Consider the following 18,646-nt stretch of genomic DNA (forward strand, 5'->3'; position numbering starts at 1 on the left):
GACTAATCTTGATTGAGCTGAATTGTATGAAGAATTATTGGGAGTCAGACCACAGGAAGGTGAACTTCAAGGTAGTGTGGTCAAATTAAGTTGGCTGGCTCACCATTTTTCAGAAATAAATATCCATGATGGTAACGTAGAACAATTACAAAGGTTTACCCGTGCATGGATCCTCAGATTTATAGGAGGAGTTCTATTTGTTGACAAAAGCAGCAGTAAAGTTTCCCTAAGGTACCTCCAATTTTTACGGGACTTTGAACAGTGCAGCGCGTATGCATGGGGACCTGCCGTGCTTGCTTATTTATACAGAGAGATGTGCAGCGCCACCGATTACAAAATAAAATCAATCGGAGGTATGTGCATCTTAATCCAATTGTGGGCATGGGAACCCTGCACGACTTTGGCTCCAAAGAGAACTCCTTCTATAATAGAAAACAAACCACTCGGACACAGGTTAGTTGCTTTGAAAAAAAAAATCATTTGAAAATAATCAATAATGTAACGCGTCCACACTAATTATTTCATATTTTTTTTGTAGGTGGCTGCGACGTGGAAACCAACATATTGGCAATGATGATCTAATAGTTTTCCGTCGCAAATTGGATATCATGAAACGACATGAGGTAACAAGATCATGATATATTCGTTAAATAATAAATAAAATGTCATGGTTTAAGATAAATTAACAATTGTGTTATTGTATGCAGTTTCTGTGGGAGCCTTACACAGCAACTGTTATGTCGATGTTGCCTCCCATTTGTTTGGTTGGCAGTATGTCGTGGTGCGCAGTGGTGCCACTCATTTGTTTCCATGTTGTAGAGTGGCACCAACCGGATAGAGTGTTGCGACAATTTGGAATGCAACAACCTATTCCGGAGTCTCCTTCGCAACCATGGAATGTCCACGGGCTAACACTGAAAGGCAAAATGGATGAAAATTGGTTCCAGCTGTTGGCCCCATTTATCAGTCAGTGGAATAATCGAGCTGAGTTTAGGGTCGACGTTTATGCTCGACAAGAGGGCCTATTGAGTTTTAACTCGGATTACATGGTGTGGTATAGGCGCAAAACAAAAATGTTTATCGACCCAAACAATGCAAACACGGCTACATTGGTATTTATTTCTTTTTAATTATTTAACTTCAATTTACTTTTTAAAGCATCGACATTAATTTCCTTACCCTAATAATTGCAGGGTGAAGTTACCGAGACATTGCAGTATATGGTGTCACCCCAAGGGCGAAACACATGGACAGTTGATGATCTCGTGCCATATGTGGAAAAGTTAGCGATTTTATCCCAAGAGCAAGAGAGGATCACTGAGCCTGTGGCACATGGTCCAGCATCAGAGCGTCGATTTCCCCCACAAGAGTTTCACATGCTTCAGTCTAGTGTTGAAACTCGAGGTTTTGACAGACGAAGGGAGATTGTTCAAGCGGAAGATTTTTCCCAACATATGAAGCAGCGTGGTCATGGAATGTATTACACGCCACCAACATTTGCTCAGTATCCTTCGCAGATGTATCAGTATCCTTTCGAGGGCCATGACACTGATATGTCTGCAAGCGAACATTCGTTTGGTGGTGTTGCCGAAACACAGCCTCATTTTTCATGGCCGACCATGACCCCTTCGCAGCAACATGATGCCCCAATGGCAACACCTAATGCCCATTAGGTCAGCAATGGGATGTACCTGGAGCAATCCTCCTATGGGTGATTTATTAGGTGTTGATTTGCGTCACGAGTTTTCTGCAGAGGCTGAGGAACAAGGGCGGAGACAGCGCGCAAGAAGAAATCCGGATCGTCAAGCCGAAGGTGGGATCGACCATGTGGCACATCCTCGCGCCATCACGAACACCATGATGACTGATTTTGATGTCTCTATTTGAAATTTGTTTTGTATCTTTGAAATTTGAATTTCAGACTTAATTTATGGTATCTCATTGTGCTTGTTATTGAATTTGTTATGGAATTGCGTTTTTTTATCACCATTTGTTATTGAATCACCATCGCGGACACCATAATGACCATTTTGATGTCACGCATCAAACTAGAATAATAAATAAAGTCATAAAGAAAAAGTTAAGTACACAAATCAAATAAGTAACGGTAGTAATCATAATGACTATTTTTATGTCGCGCATCAAAGTAAGTATATGGGTTAGGTTTAGGGTTAGTGGTTTTTTTTAGGGTTAGTAGTTAGGGTTTAGGGTTAGTGGTTTATTTTAAGGGTTAGTGGTTTATTTTAAGGGATAGTGGTTTATTTTAAGGGTTAGTGGTTTATTTTTAGGGTTAGTGGTTTATTGGTTTAGGGTTAGTTGGTTATTTTTAGGGTTAGTGGTTAGGGTTTATTTTTAGGGTTAGTAGTTAGGGTTTAGGGTTACTTGTTTATTTTAAGGGTTAGTGGTTTATTTTTAGGGTTAGTGGTTAGGGTTTAGGGTTAGTTGTTTATTTTAAGGGTTAGTAGTTATGGTTTAGGGTTAGTTGGTTATTTTTAGGGTTAGTAGTTAGGGTTTAGGGTTAGTGGTTTATTTTAAGGGTTAGTGGTTAGGGTTTAGGGTTAGTTGTTTATTTGAAGGGTTAGTAGTTATGGTTTAGGGTTAGTTGTTTATTTGAAGGGTTAGTAGTTATGGTTTAGGGTTAGTTGGTTATTTTTAGGGTTAGTAGTTAGGGTTTAGGGTTAGTGGTTTATTTTAAGGGTTAGTGGTTTATTTTAAGGGATAGTGGTTTATTTTAAGGGTTAGTGGTTTATTTTTAGGGTTAGTGGTTTATTGGTTTAGGGTTAGTTGGTTATTTTTAGGGTTAGTTGGTTATTTTTAGGGTTAGTAGTTAGGGTTTAGGGTTAGTGGTTTATTTTAAGGGTTAGTGGTTAGGGTTTAGGGTTACTAGTTTATTTTAAGGGTTAGTATTTATGGTTTAGGGTTAGTTGGTTATTTTTAGGGTTAGTAGTTAGGGTTTAGGGTTAGTGGTTTATTTTAAGGGTTAGTAGTTAGGGTTTAGGGTTAGTAGTTTATTTTAAGGGTTAGTGGTTAGGGTTAGTAGTTAGGTTTAAGGGTTTAGGGTTAGTTTTATGAGTTATGGTTAGGGTTATGACTTTGGGTTAGGGGTTATGGGTTACTAATCATAATCACTATTTTTATGTCGCGCATCAAACGAATTCATTGGGGTTTAGGGTTAGAGGTTAGGGGTTATGGGTTAGTAATCATAGTTTTAACTACCGAATTCAAAGAACCCAGAAATTGAATACATTGAACAAAACGTAAACAAATACAAGTCACTCAACTAACATACATAAATCAACGATTTGAACAACTCCCACGCTCAGATTGCATTGGACACCGACGCCTGTTATGCCCTTCGGCTCCACATCTACTACATTTTGTTCGGTGCTCAGATGGTTCGACCCAATCCATCTCATTTCTTATCCTTGTTGATTTTGGCCGACCTTTCGCACGAATTGTAGTTGGGTCAGGGATAAGTGTCCATGCGTCATCAGAAGGAGGAATAGCCGCTTCATTCCCAAGAGGCCACCATTGTGCGGAGTAAGCTTTTAAGATGTGCTCGTTTGTATAAACAACATCTATATATTGGTAGTAGTTCATGCTCACGTAACCACAAGCTGCAATAATGTGTGAACATGGATAGTGAAGCGCAGAATACCTTCCGCATTGACAATGACGATCATTCAAGTTTACTGCCACTTTTGTCCGCCACGTTGCGTTATAGGGTTGAAGCTCTCCTCTACTTCAAACCTTGTGGAGTGGATATCATACACGCGAACGATGTGCGTACAAGCTTGTTCTTGATTTTTCCTCAGTTCTTTAACAAGCTTTGAACAATATAGTTGGCCTTCATTTAACTGTCTTTGGGCTTGGCGGCCACGCTCAACAAAGTACTTTCGACACCTACTGTACGTTGATTTCACCAATGCTGTTATGGGAATGTTGCGACAATCCTTTAAAACCTTATTGATACATTCTGAGAGGTTCGTTGTCATGTGGCCATATCGACGTCCTTCCCTATCGTAAGCCATCGTCCATTTTTCCTTTGAGATGCGATCTATCCATGTTGCTATGGCTGGACTCAGTTCACGATATTTTTCTAAATTTTGATCAAAATGTGCTTGCATGGAGTGTAGGCTGCATAAAATTAGTTATGAATAACAATTTTAAGTATAAATGAAAGTAAAATAAACGTGACCATCAAATATGAAATCTTACCCAATTTCTTCAACATTTCTTTTTGTTTGGCATTATTGAATTTTCGATTGAAGTTGCTTGCTATGTGTCGCACACAGTAGACATGATAACCGTGGGGAGGTTGCCAACCAAGTGCTTCGTTAGCGACAGCGGACTTTATACTCGCGTGTCGATCAGATATGAGACAAATACCATTTTTATCAGTGACGTGTTCACGCAAGTGTGCCAAAAACCATGACCACGCTGTCAACGTCTCACCTTCAACCACAGCGAATGCTAGAGGAAGGACGCCACCATTTCCATCTTGTGATGTGGCCATTAAGAGGGTCCCACGGTATTTTCCGTACAAATGTGTGCCGTCAACTTGTATGATTGGCTTACAGTACTTGAAAGCCTCTTTACATTGGCCAAAAGTCCAGAAAACTCTATGAAATTGGCGATGTTCGCGACTAACCGTATTTCCAACGATAAAATCGTCATGTAGTATTTGAAAATACGATCCAGGAGAATGATTTTGCATGTGTGTTAGCCACGACGAAAGTTTCGCATATGACTCATCCCAATCGCCATATTCAATAGCAATGGCTTTCTGTTTCGCCAACCAAGCTTTTTTGTACGACACCTTGTACGCAAATTGACTGTTAATCCTCTCTTGAATCAATGAAATTTTTATCGATGGATCTTCTCTGATCATGCCTGTCAATAGAATAACAGAATTTAAATGACAATTAAGGCTAAACAATAACATAATATGAACATCAAATACGTACCTACTACACAAGTGGCAATTAAATCTGAATCAAGTTTCTCGTGATCTTGGGTCATGGTCATATTGAGACATGTGTGCGGTCCACCCCATTGAGTGACTTTCCATGAATCAGTCTTTTTAGATAAAATTGCCCTCATGTAGAAAGGACAAGGACAATCTGCATTTCTATTCAAGCAACAAACCACATACTTGTCCCATTTGCTTTCAACCACTTTGAAACTTTGATGCACCCTCATAACATATTGTTTGACCGCATTCTTGACCGCATCTTTACTATCAAATTCCATGCCAACATATAATTCTTGGCCAACATTAAAAATGGATGGCATCTCCAAACCACAAATGTCCTCCTCATCAGGATGGCTCCAGTTGATATTATTATAATGCAAAGCATCATTCCAAAATGGATTCTCAATTGCTTGTACACCTTATAGTCCAAAAAAAATTCAAATCATACTTATTTGGCATTAAATACAATTGTCGTGAAATAATAAATGTATTGAGTAAAATATTTTTTAAGAGTAAATCATACCTTCTGCTGGGTGAACAATTCTTACTGGTGGAATCATGTCGGGGACTTCATTGTCTGTATCTGATATACCGTCAACACTGTCATCTTCGTCTAACGACTCTTCAACGTATGAGTTAGACACAAGATAATCATCATCATCATGATCATCATCTTCGTCAAGATTTAAATTGCTCATATTTGTTGGCGGTTGTGTGTAATCATTAGATACATAATTTCCACATGATGTAAGGGAATTTGCAGAATGAAACATTGAACCACCAGCCACATCCTTTTCTATGTACAATTCTAGAACTGACATTTCTTGTTGTTGTTTAAAACTTTCTAGCATCGTTTCAACGTCTTCGTCATCGCAAATTTGCAAGGCAATATATTTTCCTGACACTAAAAATCTACAACTGATAGCAGAAATAATTTCATTATTTTCTAACTTTACCTTGTCTCCAATTTTTTTCTTCAAAGCATTGAAACTAATTCCACGTTTAATCTGAATCGCTTTTTTACTGCCTTCAAATATTACACCATCATTATCTTCATATACCCTTCCATTGAAATACAACACTGTTATAACCGAATTCATCGTGTACCTACAAAAACAATATTTTAATTAATTATTCATAATAAATTCAAAATACAAATTATTTTACTGCAAACTAAGAAATAAAAAAAATTACTTAAAAAAATTACTTGAAAGTTGAAATGTAGTTTTAATTAAAAATTACTTAAAAAATTTATAATACAAATTATTTTACTGCAAACTAACAAATATAAAAAATGACTTCAAAGCTGAAATTCACTTTTAATTAAAAATTACTTTAAAAATTTATTATACAATTCATTTTACTGGAAACTAAGAAAAAAAAATTACTTACAAAAAATAACCATAAAGCTAAAATCTAGTTTTAATTAAAAATTACTTTAAAAAAATTATAATACAAATACAAATTATTTTACTGGAAACTAAGAAATAAAAAAAATTACTTAAAAAAATTTTCTTAAACCTTAAATCTAGTTTTAATTATAAATTATTACAAGAAAATTATGTTATAAATTATTTTACTGCAAACTAAGAAATAAAAAAATTACTTCAAAAAATTACTTTAAAGCAAAAATCTACTTCTAATTAAAGAACCAAATTTTTTTGACCTATATATAATTTTTTTCATATTTACTTCTATAAATAATTACTTACATAAAATTATAACAAAAATTTATTATCAATTACAATTATTTTGACTGTTATATAATTTTTTTCATATTTACCAACTTTTTTCAAGACTCAATTTTTTTTTATTTAAATAAATATCATGACATATTTCTTCTCTTTTATACACACAAACAAGGGATATAAAATATAAAATTAATTTAATTAAAAAATTATTAACAATTATAATTTCAAATTGGTCTAAAAAATTACTTCAAAAATATCTTATAATATAATTTATTTGACAGAAATTTACGAACTTCATTCACAAATTTAACTCTCAAGAACCAAATTTTAAACCAATTAAAATTTTGATGACAAATTTCTTCTATTTTATACACACAAACAATCATATAAAATATAAAACTAATTTAATTAAAAATTTCATAAAATTTATACATTGAAACTGCTACAAAAAATTACTTAAAAATAAATAATACAAATTATTTTATGGGATATTACGAAATAAAAATATAAAACTAATTTAATTAAAGAGTTACTAAAAAGTATACCTTCTAACTGCTATAAAAATATAGGTTACAAAAATTATAACACAAATTATTAATTTCAAAATTATAAACCTAATTCAAATATTTAACTTCAACCAAACAAATTTAAAACAGAAATCCCTACACACTTACAAAACTCAAGGCTCTTTCTGTATTCAGAAAACTCTAAGTCACTGACCACACACAACTAGAGCTCAGCATACAATGAAAGAAGAAAGAAATTTCTAATTTGAAGCCGTGAGCAATGAAAGATTTATTTCTAATTTGGAGCTGAAAACGTGAGTTCAAGTTCAAAACGTGAGCACTGGTATTTATAGCCAACAAATCGCCATTGGTGATGGCTATTTCTTCTTGTGCAACCCGCCAATGGGAGTTGCAACTTGCAGGCAACTCGCCAATGGCAGTTGCAACTCCCTTTTCTGAAAAGCAAGCTCCTGCACCCCTGCAAAAGTGCCTGCAGCCTGTACCATGGAACTCGCCAGTCAAACTGGCGGTTCCCAGCTGCTTCTGGGTCTCGCCATTAGGACCGGCGACTTAGGCTCTGCACGGTCATATCGCCATTGGTTGTGGCGGGTTGCTCACTGACACCAGTTAGGGTCTTGCATGCACGTAAAAAACTGCCCCATGCTGTAATTATTTTAGAAACGACCCCATCTGGGGAAATAGTTTCTAAAACTATCCCAGATGGGGAAATTTGCCGTTACTTTGTTTCTGACTAAGATACTCTCCGAGAGACAAATGCATGTGCGGATTCGCAAGTTTCTTTTTCTCTTTTCAGAATTGTCCCTTTGTTTTGAAATATAATCTTACAATGGATGCTACAGGTGTCTCATACAAGGGTGTAATTTTCTTTGTTGTTTGTTTTTTTGTTCCAATGATAAAAAAGATAAAAAAAAGTAATAAATGAATAATTGATTATTGTTAAAACAATAAACAATAATGTATCATAAAATTATTATGTTAATTGTTGTTAAATTTATAATAAAGTATTTTTATATGATAAACTATTTTATTTTTAAATGTGCAGTATTAATATCCATTTTCTATTAAATGCATAATTAATTTTTGTTGACAGATTAAGTGCACTAATTAATATGATTTATTAAATAAATGAAAATTAAAAGGAAATTGTCCAAATTACCCTTATTTGAGAGAGAGAAAGTGCACCAAATTTATTTTTTTCTTAGAGTGGATCAGGAGCGTTTTTAGGAATTATCATTCAACAAAGAGTGCTTTTAAACCAATATGTTAAAACATAACCAATATAAATTATTTTTGATAAATATAAAACATAATCAATATGTTAAAAAATTATTTATTAAAATTTTCATTATAATATAATTAAATATTCAAACACATTTATTTATGATAAATTTCATATAAAGTAAATATTTATTTTGTTGAATACATCAACTAAAGCACTATTAAAATATATATTTGTAATAAATTTAGTTATATAAAGTAAACATCTATTTTTAAGATCACATTAACTGAAATAATATTTAAAAAATATTTATTCATGATAAATTTCAGCAATGTAAAATAATTTATTTTGTGGGTTTCATTAATTAAAATTCTAATCATAAATTAGCTAAAATACAATTTATTTATGACAAATTTTAGCTATACAGGTAGATATTTATTTTGTGGATTGCATTGACTAAAATTCTAGTCTCGAGTAAAAAGCACGAAACACCAACAAAGGTTATACAGATTAGTTAGAAATAAACTCATATCTTACAAGTGAGATTGATTTTTGTTGTGTTAATGTAAAGATTTGGTTGATTAATAACATGTAAATATATTTGTTGTGTTAATGACAACAAAGGATCCGACTAACCAAATAATGAATATGGTTAAGTTGATGGGAGAGAGAGAAAAGAAACCGGGGAACTCTAGACAATAAAAAGAAGAACTGGGGCCAAAGTATAATAATGCGAAAATGAAAATTGGGGAAATCTTGAAAAAGAAGAGGGAACTAACAAACAACAACAAAGATTGGAGGTTTCTTTCTGTGTTGTTCACTTGTTTGGTCTCTTTCTTTCAACCTTAACCCTTCCAAACCAACACATATAAAAATCAACCCTCTCTTCTTCTTCTCTCTCCGCGGGTTGAGTTGAACTTCAAGAACCTCATAAAACCCTTTCTCTCTCTCTCTCTCTAGATCTGTTCAAATCCGAAACCATTTCCGCTCTAATTTCCAAGAGCAAACCCTAATCCGCTCTCTCTGTATGATACTAGATTTCCCCTCCTCAAAGGCGTAGTTTTGTGTCGATTTGTAAATTCATTCGGTAGTTTAGGTTAGAATTTTTGTGTCAAGTTTTTAGGGTTTTGAATCGGTGAGATGAATCACAACAACAGCAACAATAGAGCGAGGTACCCTCCCGGGATGGGACTTGTGCGCGGGGGTTTCAATCCGAACCTGAGCCAGAACCCGAACCAGAACCAGAACCCGAGCCTGAACCAGAATCATCACGCGTTCCAGGCTCGGCCGCCGTACCACCAACAGCAACAGGCGCAATATGTGCAGAGGCATTTGTTGCAGCAGCAGCAGCAACAGCAGCAGTGGCTGAGAAGGGATGCCAACGCCGTCGACGAGGTTGAGAAGACCGTGCAGTCTGAAGCCGTCGATTCGAGGTGCGTATGTTGTGGTTTTCGTTATATACGGCTCTGATTGATGTGTGGTTTGTAATTAGGGCTAGGGTCAGTGTTGAGGTGTTGTTGTTGGTATGTTTAGTTTATGTTGTATGGCTTTCTGTAATGTGCTTGCTTGGCTGGTTTGTTTGGTGGTTTCTGATTTTGTAGTTAATGATGAAATGGTGAATGCTTTGTTTGAAAATTTCATTGGTTTGGTTGCTTGGGCATAACTGCGTTGGCCAACAATGGCTGTGATTGCATTGTTGAGTGGAGGATTTTTACTTCTGTGTTCTTGTGGTCTAGCTTTTTGGTGATGCTATTGTAGCATCCAATGGTGGATTGACTGGTGGATACGGTTATAGTGTATTGTCCAGTGTTGTTAAATAGGCGCTGTAGCGCTGCTATAGTACTATTGCATCGTGGAATTCCTGTGGATCACGACTGCTACCACTATTTCGTAGAGTCTCTGGCCAATTGAACTTGGGTTAATATTGTGCCAATTTTTATTTGAGGGCAACTCAAATTTCAAATGCTATGTGAATGCAACTTCTTCTATATGATATAATGGGTTATTGAATTTCTGTGATCTGCCATTGATCACACTGTTATTGCTGGAACCTGTCTTCTTTTGGCGTCTCTAGATCAAAGAGATCCTGTTGTCTGTCCAGCCTGATTGCGAGGTCCTGTTGTGGTGTTGCCGGCCTTCTTTCTATGTGCTGCTGCTTGTGCACTTTTTGAGAACTGAAATGTGCGGCACTTTTACCTTGTTTTGCATGACTCCTTGTCTGGTTGGATTGCCCTCCAAATTTTTTTATCCGAGTGGACAATTCATCGTAAAAAGAATCCTGCAATTCATATGATTCTAGGTATGCTGTGTCTCAGAATTGAATAGAAACACTTGTATAGCAATTTATACAATTTTGATAACAATGATTGAAACATGTTTTTTTGTTTATCTGTTTATGATATGAAGTTTATAAATGATTAGGATTTTGAATTATGAGTTATTTTGGTGAAACTATGAGTTTACAATAACTTGGGAATTGTTCAAATCACAATGTATGGCTTTGTTCTTTTACTGCTAGATGAAGCTATTTTCTTGCTAGTTGTTCTGTTATTTCACAACGTAAGAGAATTCTCATTTGTTTTTTGGTTTTCCTTTATTAGTTCCCAAGATTGGAAAGCAAGACTAAAGATTCCACCAGCTGATACTCGCTACAAGACAGAGGTATGGTCATGGAATAGCATCATGAAATGCCTGAAGTTATTTGTTATGTGCATTTTGTGTTAATCATATATTTTCTTTGAGATCCTTAGAGCATTACACCTTATTTGTGATATTTCTAATTTCATACTTTTTTGTTTTTGCATATCCTTATAAGTATGGAGTAATTTTTTTCATACATTATAAATGCTTGGTGAAGATCATTCTTGTCATAGAATTTAACTGGAATTTCATTGATTGATTTGTCTTTTTTAGTGCCTTGTATTGAATTACTGTCAGCTATTTAGACTACAATCATACTGATTTTACAAACTAGTTCAACTATTTATACTTTGTCTAGAGATTTAGTAGATGTACTGAATTTTATTCCTTGTAACTAGTGCAATCAATGCCATTTATTAGGGGTATTCAAATCCAAACCGATCCAAACTAAAAATGAAAACCGCTAAAAAACACCATAAACCGAACCAAACCGACAATTTTTGGATTTGTTTGGATGATTTTGTGCTCAAACCAACTGGTTTGGTTTGGATTGCGGTTTGTGTTTCTAAAACTGAACCAAACCGAAACACTTATATATTACTCCAGTGTTATGCTTTTTATGTATATATCACTTAAGATTCACGCGTTTTATAGTGTTATGTATACAAAACTTATATATTGTATACTACTTTCTTCTTCAGACAACTTTTTCAGGATATGATTGATTTAAAATGGATGGAAATTTGACGAATTTTTATAATAGAATGTTTAACATATTAACAAGTTTTGTATATTGTTATTAGCAATTTTGTTAATATAAGTTGCTTTAAAAGATGAAAAGAAAGTGTATAGATTTGAATAGAATATATTTTAGTAAAAACTGCAAAAATCGATCTAAACAACAACAACAACAACGCCTTATCCCACTAGGTGGGGTCGGCTACATGGATCAACTTCCGTCATAATGTTCTATCAAGTACCATACTTCTATCCAAATCATTAAGTTCGGATCCTTTTTGATAACCTCTCTTATAGTCTTTTTGGATCTTCCTCTGCCTCGAATTGTTTGCCTTCTCTCCATCTGGTCTACTCTCCTCACTTTTAAAAGATTGGTTTGGTTTGGACTTGATAATAAATTCAAACTGAACCACATGATTTTTTTTATGTTTGGTTTGGATGACTTTCTGATCCAAGACTAAACCAAACGGCACCACGAATACCCCTAGCATTTAACCTAAGTTTTAAATTTCTGAATTTAGTGTGTTATTATATGTTACATATAAATAATTACTTAATATTTCTAATATCTACTTGAAAGGCATAATAAATGATACCATCCATTTATTAATCTGTTTAGCTGCTGTGATTACGGATTTGTCATTATTAACTTTTATTTAATAATATATACTCGTTTGTCTTGATCTGCCTCCTTTTTGTTCCTCAGGATGTAACGGCAACTAAAGGAAATGAGTTTGAGGATTATTTTCTGAAGCGTGAGCTGCTCATGGGAATATATGAGAAGGGTTTTGAAAGGCCTTCTCCCATCCAAGAAGAAAGCATTCCAATTGCTCTTACTGGTAGTGACATTCTTGCTAGGGCTAAAAATGGAACTGGCAAAACAGCTGCATTTTGCATTCCTGCATTGGAAAAAATTGATCAGGACAATAATGTTATTCAAGGTTTGATGTCCTCTTCTAGTCCTCTTACTTTAAGCTTTTCACATGATTCTCATAGCCTAGTAGAAAGGACTGTATATAAAGATGTCTCAGTTCCATAAGCATATCTGCTAGCCTGTTTTTGTCATGAAACAATTTGATTGTATTTAGTTTCAGTCTTCACTCGGTGCAACAAATCTGAGATGTGACCCTACACAGAATCGAAGTAATATTTACGAAACAATGTTAGATTCAGAGTTTATTTGTCTTCTCTTTATTCTCTACCGGATATCTGGTTTTAATAAAGCTCTATGTTTTAGTTACAGGATTTTGAAATTCCCTTTAAATTAATGGATATCTTGTTGATTCTTCCGAAAAGTTATTTTAGATGAAGATGGATGTGTGGATATTTGGATTCATGATTGAAAATAGTTGTGATATATTTTTGGTGGCATTGTTGATCCATGATTCAATTCTGCATTATTTTCAGTTATTTCTTGGTTGTTGACTTTTTGAATAAGGATGATGATTGGCTTTACCCATGTTTTCTCTGTCATACAGTTGTTATACTGGTCCCAACCCGAGAATTGGCATTGCAAACTTCTCAAGTATGCAAAGAACTTGGAAAGCACTTGAAAATTCAAGTTATGGTTACAACAGGTGGTACCAGCTTGAAAGATGATATAATGCGCTTATATCAACCAGTTCATTTACTAGTTGGAACACCAGGAAGAATATTAGATCTTGCCAAGAAAGGTGTTTGTATTCTGAAAGATTGCGCTATGCTTGTTATGGATGAGGTAAACACATTACACCTGTAAGTCACTCATTTATATAATTTGGTTGAGACACATGAACAGTTTGGAAAACATTTTTCATATTTAAAGAGGTTTAGTAAGTCAAAGGTAAGAATGATGATTGGATCTTATTCGACAAATATGATCCGATGTGCATTTATGTTTCCTTAATTTTTTGTCCAGTTTGCTAGGATTAGGAATTTGTATTCCTAAATGTTGTCAAACTGGTAGTGGAAGCAAATGCCTCTGTTCATTGATTTCAAATTCATGTTTTAAATATTGAGCAGAATATATTATCTTTTCCATTATTTGTGCATGTTCATTCTATGGCACTTTTAAGATTTATGTCTTAAGTAGTAACAGTTACTTATCAGTCTGAGGCTTTACATAGCTTTTTGTGTTTGTCAGGCCGATAAGCTTCTGTCCCCAGAGTTTCAACCATCTATAGAGCAGCTGATTCATTTTCTTCCTACAACCCGTCAAATCTTGATGTTTTCAGCCACATTTCCTGTTACTGTAAAGGATTTCAAAGATAGGTATCTTCAAAAGCCTTATGTCATCAATCTTATGGATGAGCTAACTCTGAAGGGTATTACACAATTTTATGCATTCGTGGAAGAGAGACAGAAAGTCCACTGCCTAAATACTCTATTTTCCAAGGTTTGCTTTTTCTTTGCTCTCTTGATTTTCTTATATGCTGCCTGTGAATATAATGCTAATGCTGCTGATGATGGCTTCTATATCAGCTGCAAATAAACCAGTCTATCATCTTCTGCAATTCAGTGAATCGGGTTGAACTCCTTGCCAAGAAAATCACAGAACTTGGGTATTCATGTTTCTACATTCATGCAAAGATGTTGCAAGACCATCGTAACAGAGTGTTTCATGATTTCCGCAATGGTGCATGTCGAAATCTTGTTTGTACTGGTACATTGCTGACACTTTAGAATCTATGAATGGGCAAAATGAAGTTTTTTTTTTGTTGTTTTTGAATGATACCCATCCTACCAGTTATGGTTGTGTGCAATATTTATTAGGTTTTGGTCCATTTTCTTTTTCTGATAGTATCTGCATTTTTATTTTAAAAAACAAATTTTGTAATCAATAATTGTATATTCTATATTTGTTTGGTGTAGTGTTTGTTTCATGATATATTAATTTATCTGTATAATTAAACTCTTGGTTAGATTTTCTACTTTTACAAATACTGTTGTAATAATTTAAGTTTTTCATATATTTTCATGTGAAACATTTGCAGATCTTTTTACTAGAGGAATAGACATTCAAGCAGTTAACGTTGTTATTAATTTTGATTTTCCCAAGAATGCAGAGACTTATTTGCACAGGGTATGTTCTGTTTGATTTGTGCTAACTCCCTACCTCACCTAATTAGTTATGTTACATGTTCTAAAGGATGCTCTGCTGATGATAGGTTGGTCGTTCTGGGAGGTTTGGGCACCTTGGTTTAGCAGTGAACTTGATTACCTATGAGGATCGCTTTAATCTGTATGTAATTTACATTTGAATTGATTTTTTTTTAGATATTTGCTGTATGTTTTCTGATGCATTCCATCTTTTGTTCAGATATAGGATTGAACAAGAACTTGGAACTGAAATAAAGCAGATTCCCCCACAAATTGATCAGGCAATTTATTGTCGGTGATTGGCTTTAAATACCAGTGTTGTGTTTACAGTTGCGGCTAATAGCAGTGGTGAGTGATAGGATTTATGTTTTCCGTATCTATAATGGGCATTTCCCAAATTCAGATAAAGAGTTGTCTCTAAAAGTGGAGATAAATATGAATAATTTTAAGTGTTACTGCAAGTTGGTTTCAATATCTTTCTCACGAAGGACTTGGATGTTGTAATTAATTTCTTTTAAGGATGAAATAAATGTGTTGTGATCAGCCAAAAATATGTAGTTTTATTAGTTGTCTATTCATGGAACTTCAATTTTGGTTTATCTTCATTTTTAAAATATTTTGATCAAGTTTTGCCTCGATTTTTTACATGTACTAAATGTGTTCAGGATTGTATATGCTAAATTCATCTTGTAGTTCTATGCATTGGTGCATGCGTACTTGTTTTAGCTCATGGTTTATCAATTATTATTTGTAGCTGCTGTTGCTGTTGCTGATGCGTGGATTTCTTGCAGGTTAGTGTGACCGTGGCTCAAGTAGGTGGGTGAGAGGATCTGCTAAGCTAGTGGCAAATTGTGTATTATTGGAACCTGGCATGAGAGGATGCACTGTCAAAAACTGGGTATTATTGGACCCATTACTGAGTGCTTTCAGATTAATTCTGGTTTTGGGAGCCCTGAAACATTGTTGAGACCTTTAAAAAGTTTAATATTGGCTTTTATCTGCCAGATAGTTATTGGGTTCAGTTTGGGTTTCTGTTTTCCATTTGCAGATTTATTCTGTCATTACATGTTTTTTGTATTGTAGTTTTATAATTGAATGTTTTAGGGATGATATACCTTGGTATGGACATGTTCCTTCCTTATGCTATTATCCTATGGCGAATGCTCATCGGTGTCTTCAGGGCACTGACTAAGGAATTCAAAATAGTAACTTTTCATTAAAGTGTCATGAATATATCTCTATTCTGTACTGTGATTTCGAATGCATTTTCAATTTGGATTTTAATAAAAACTTTATGTTTTGGATTCCTTAATCAGTGCCCTAGGGTTACTTATTAGCAAGACCCTTGTGCTATCAGTTTACCATTATAGGTTCTCTTATAGATTTTAGATTAGTTGTAGGAATCTCAACATTTGCTGCTCATATTATGCCATATGGTTCTTGGTGGTGCCGGTTTATCCACAATTGCTTGTCGCTAGGATTTTCATGGCCATTGCCGTTGAAGACTCGAAGTCCTAACCAAGCTTCTGGAGCCTTTCTTTTGATAGAGTCCTTTGTCTTTTTTCAATTGTTAATTTCATGAAACTATGTAGATATGGGACTGAAATGGTATTTCTGCTGGGTATCTTCTGATTTTCATGGATTTTCAGCATTGGGTACAATGCACATTTTCAAGTAAAAAAAGAATGCACATTTCCAAGCGTCACTTTATTACTTTCAATTCGTTTTTTTTGCTGGAAATCCTTAACTTTGTCAACAATGTTAGTATCTTTGCAAATAATTTTTTTTATTTAAATATATAATTAAGTGCATTTTTATTTTCTTCATTTTTTAAATAATAATAGATTTTTCTAAAACAATTCTACACCATTTTAGTAATTAATTTCTCATTCAAATAACATTAAATTTTGAAAATATTTTCAAAACTAGTGATCCTAAAATTCAAGAAAGCAAACAGTTATGGGACATTATTTTAGAAAACAAATTTGTTTTAAGATACTTTGATATGTATTTATGGGACAAACATTCTGAAAAAATTGTACTGTATATGCATTGCGTATGGATCTCAACGGGATGAAGGGTGCGAGAAGTTGTTATTTTGAATTCATGGAATCATTAAACCTGCATGGGTTATGCAGTTTACTTTTTCAAATGTGATTATAGTAGCACTAAATAGTATTAACTAACTTCTTTAATTAACTTAAAATGTAGTTCATTTTTTTATATTTAAGTCCGTAGAAAATATATATGAATTTTTTTGGTGAAAAGAAAATACATATGAATTGAAGTGAATGTGACAGTGAATTGCGCTTCATATAGCTAGAAATCTCATGTTTACGTTTTCCAGGCTATCCAGCGTCTTCATGAATGAATGGTCTAAACACACCGAAATGAATTGTTACTTTGTGTGAAATGAAATCTTACCAGACAATGCTGACTTTCTTATGTTTCAACTCATTCTTATTATGCAGTCTTCTTCATAAAAGGACTTGGGGATATCATAGCTCAATTCCTTGCTCAACAAGATGGGCATTTAAAACACTTATGCATTATATGTATGAATTAGCATCCGTGATTCACATTTGATTAATTTTTTATGCTAAGATACACCAAAAGCAGCTAAAAATGAATTGTCTAAATGGAAATTCATACACGATAGTATTAACTTGAGTCAGAAAGGGGTATTAAGTCATTTTAGTGATAAATTCACTCATTATAACAAAATTTGCTCATGATGTGTACATATGTAAATTTGTTATAATTCGAGAAAAGTTTTATAGAAAATGCTTTTACTAGTTTACCAACTATATTAAAAATGAATTATCATAATATTTTTTTTATTAGTTGACAGAAATATTAAGATGACTTTTTGGAGTAATAGAAGTTTGTTTATATTCAAACTGTATCGACAAAAAAAAGAAGAAAGAAAGCTTATATCGAAGATTCTTATTACCAAGTATCAATCTTTTTTATTTCTTAGTTGGTTTATCAATATTGACAAATGATAACTTTAGAAACTATGACTAATTCCCTAAAAAAGAAAAAAAAAAACTATGCCTCATAATCCTCATAAATTTGCACACCAATTATTGGATAATACTTTAGTTTCAGATTATTATTATTTTTTGGATATATCTGTATCTAGAATTTAGATCGATCGAGTCTTTAATACTGGACTTTCGAGGAATGATATACGATACGATATCTAACCTCACAGTTGCATTTTCATTTATTTTAAAAAGTAAAAAGCACACATAAAAAATATCAGTTAGGATTGCATTTTGGAAAATGTTACGCGGAGCATTCATTTTGCTGTGTACACCCAGCACAACAAATATAATTCCCATATTGCCCTTTTGTAATTGGTTTATGGATTCATAATTTGTAAGCTAATTAAGAATCAACAATCCTATGACTTTTGAGTTATTAACACAATATTGTTCTAACCAACTGAGCTAATAGATCAATAATGTTATAAAATAATTCATGTTAATATATATAATATTAAATTTTTAATATATATTTAATATACATGTAAATATACATAATAAATTTTGTGATAATTAATTTTAATCTAATAATTAATTTATTTGCATATATGAATTGTAAATGAAACCTATGATTTTTATTTAAAATTTATATATATAAAAATTATTATTAGATCAAAATTTATTATAATAAGGTCAAAAAATACATAGTATATTTATGTTAATAATGTATTTTTTTATATATATATATAAATTTTTATTAAACCTATGATTTATATTTATAATTTATA

The 18,646-nt window shown here is 33.4% G+C and overlaps 2 protein-coding genes across 2 annotated transcripts; both read left to right on the forward strand.

Moving 5' to 3' along the window:
- The first annotated feature begins 568 nt into the window (after nt 1-568).
- LOC106799429 (uncharacterized) lies at nt 569-1,673 on the forward strand. The gene is made up of 3 exons (XM_026129075.2): nt 569-623; nt 708-1,112; nt 1,194-1,673. The coding sequence occupies exons 1-3, from the start codon at nt 609-611 to the stop codon at nt 1,671-1,673; spliced, it is 900 nt and encodes a 299-aa protein (XP_025984860.2). The 5' UTR covers nt 569-608.
- A 7,513-nt stretch (nt 1,674-9,186) lies between these two features.
- Nucleotides 9,187-16,492, forward strand: LOC100801402 (DEAD-box ATP-dependent RNA helicase 8). Its single transcript, XM_003528815.5, has 10 exons — nt 9,187-9,845; nt 11,013-11,073; nt 12,497-12,731; nt 13,269-13,507; nt 13,913-14,164; nt 14,251-14,431; nt 14,763-14,851; nt 14,937-15,010; nt 15,089-15,216; nt 15,660-16,492. Exons 1-9 carry the CDS (start codon nt 9,553-9,555, stop codon nt 15,165-15,167), a joined length of 1,503 nt encoding a protein of 500 aa, XP_003528863.1. The 5' UTR covers nt 9,187-9,552; the 3' UTR covers nt 15,168-15,216; nt 15,660-16,492.
- Nucleotides 16,493-18,646: the final 2,154 nt, after the last annotated feature.

The sequence above is a fragment of the Glycine max genome, chromosome 7, assembly GCF_000004515.6.
Source record: "Glycine max cultivar Williams 82 chromosome 7, Glycine_max_v4.0, whole genome shotgun sequence".
Lineage (NCBI taxonomy): Eukaryota > Viridiplantae > Streptophyta > Magnoliopsida > Fabales > Fabaceae > Glycine > Glycine max.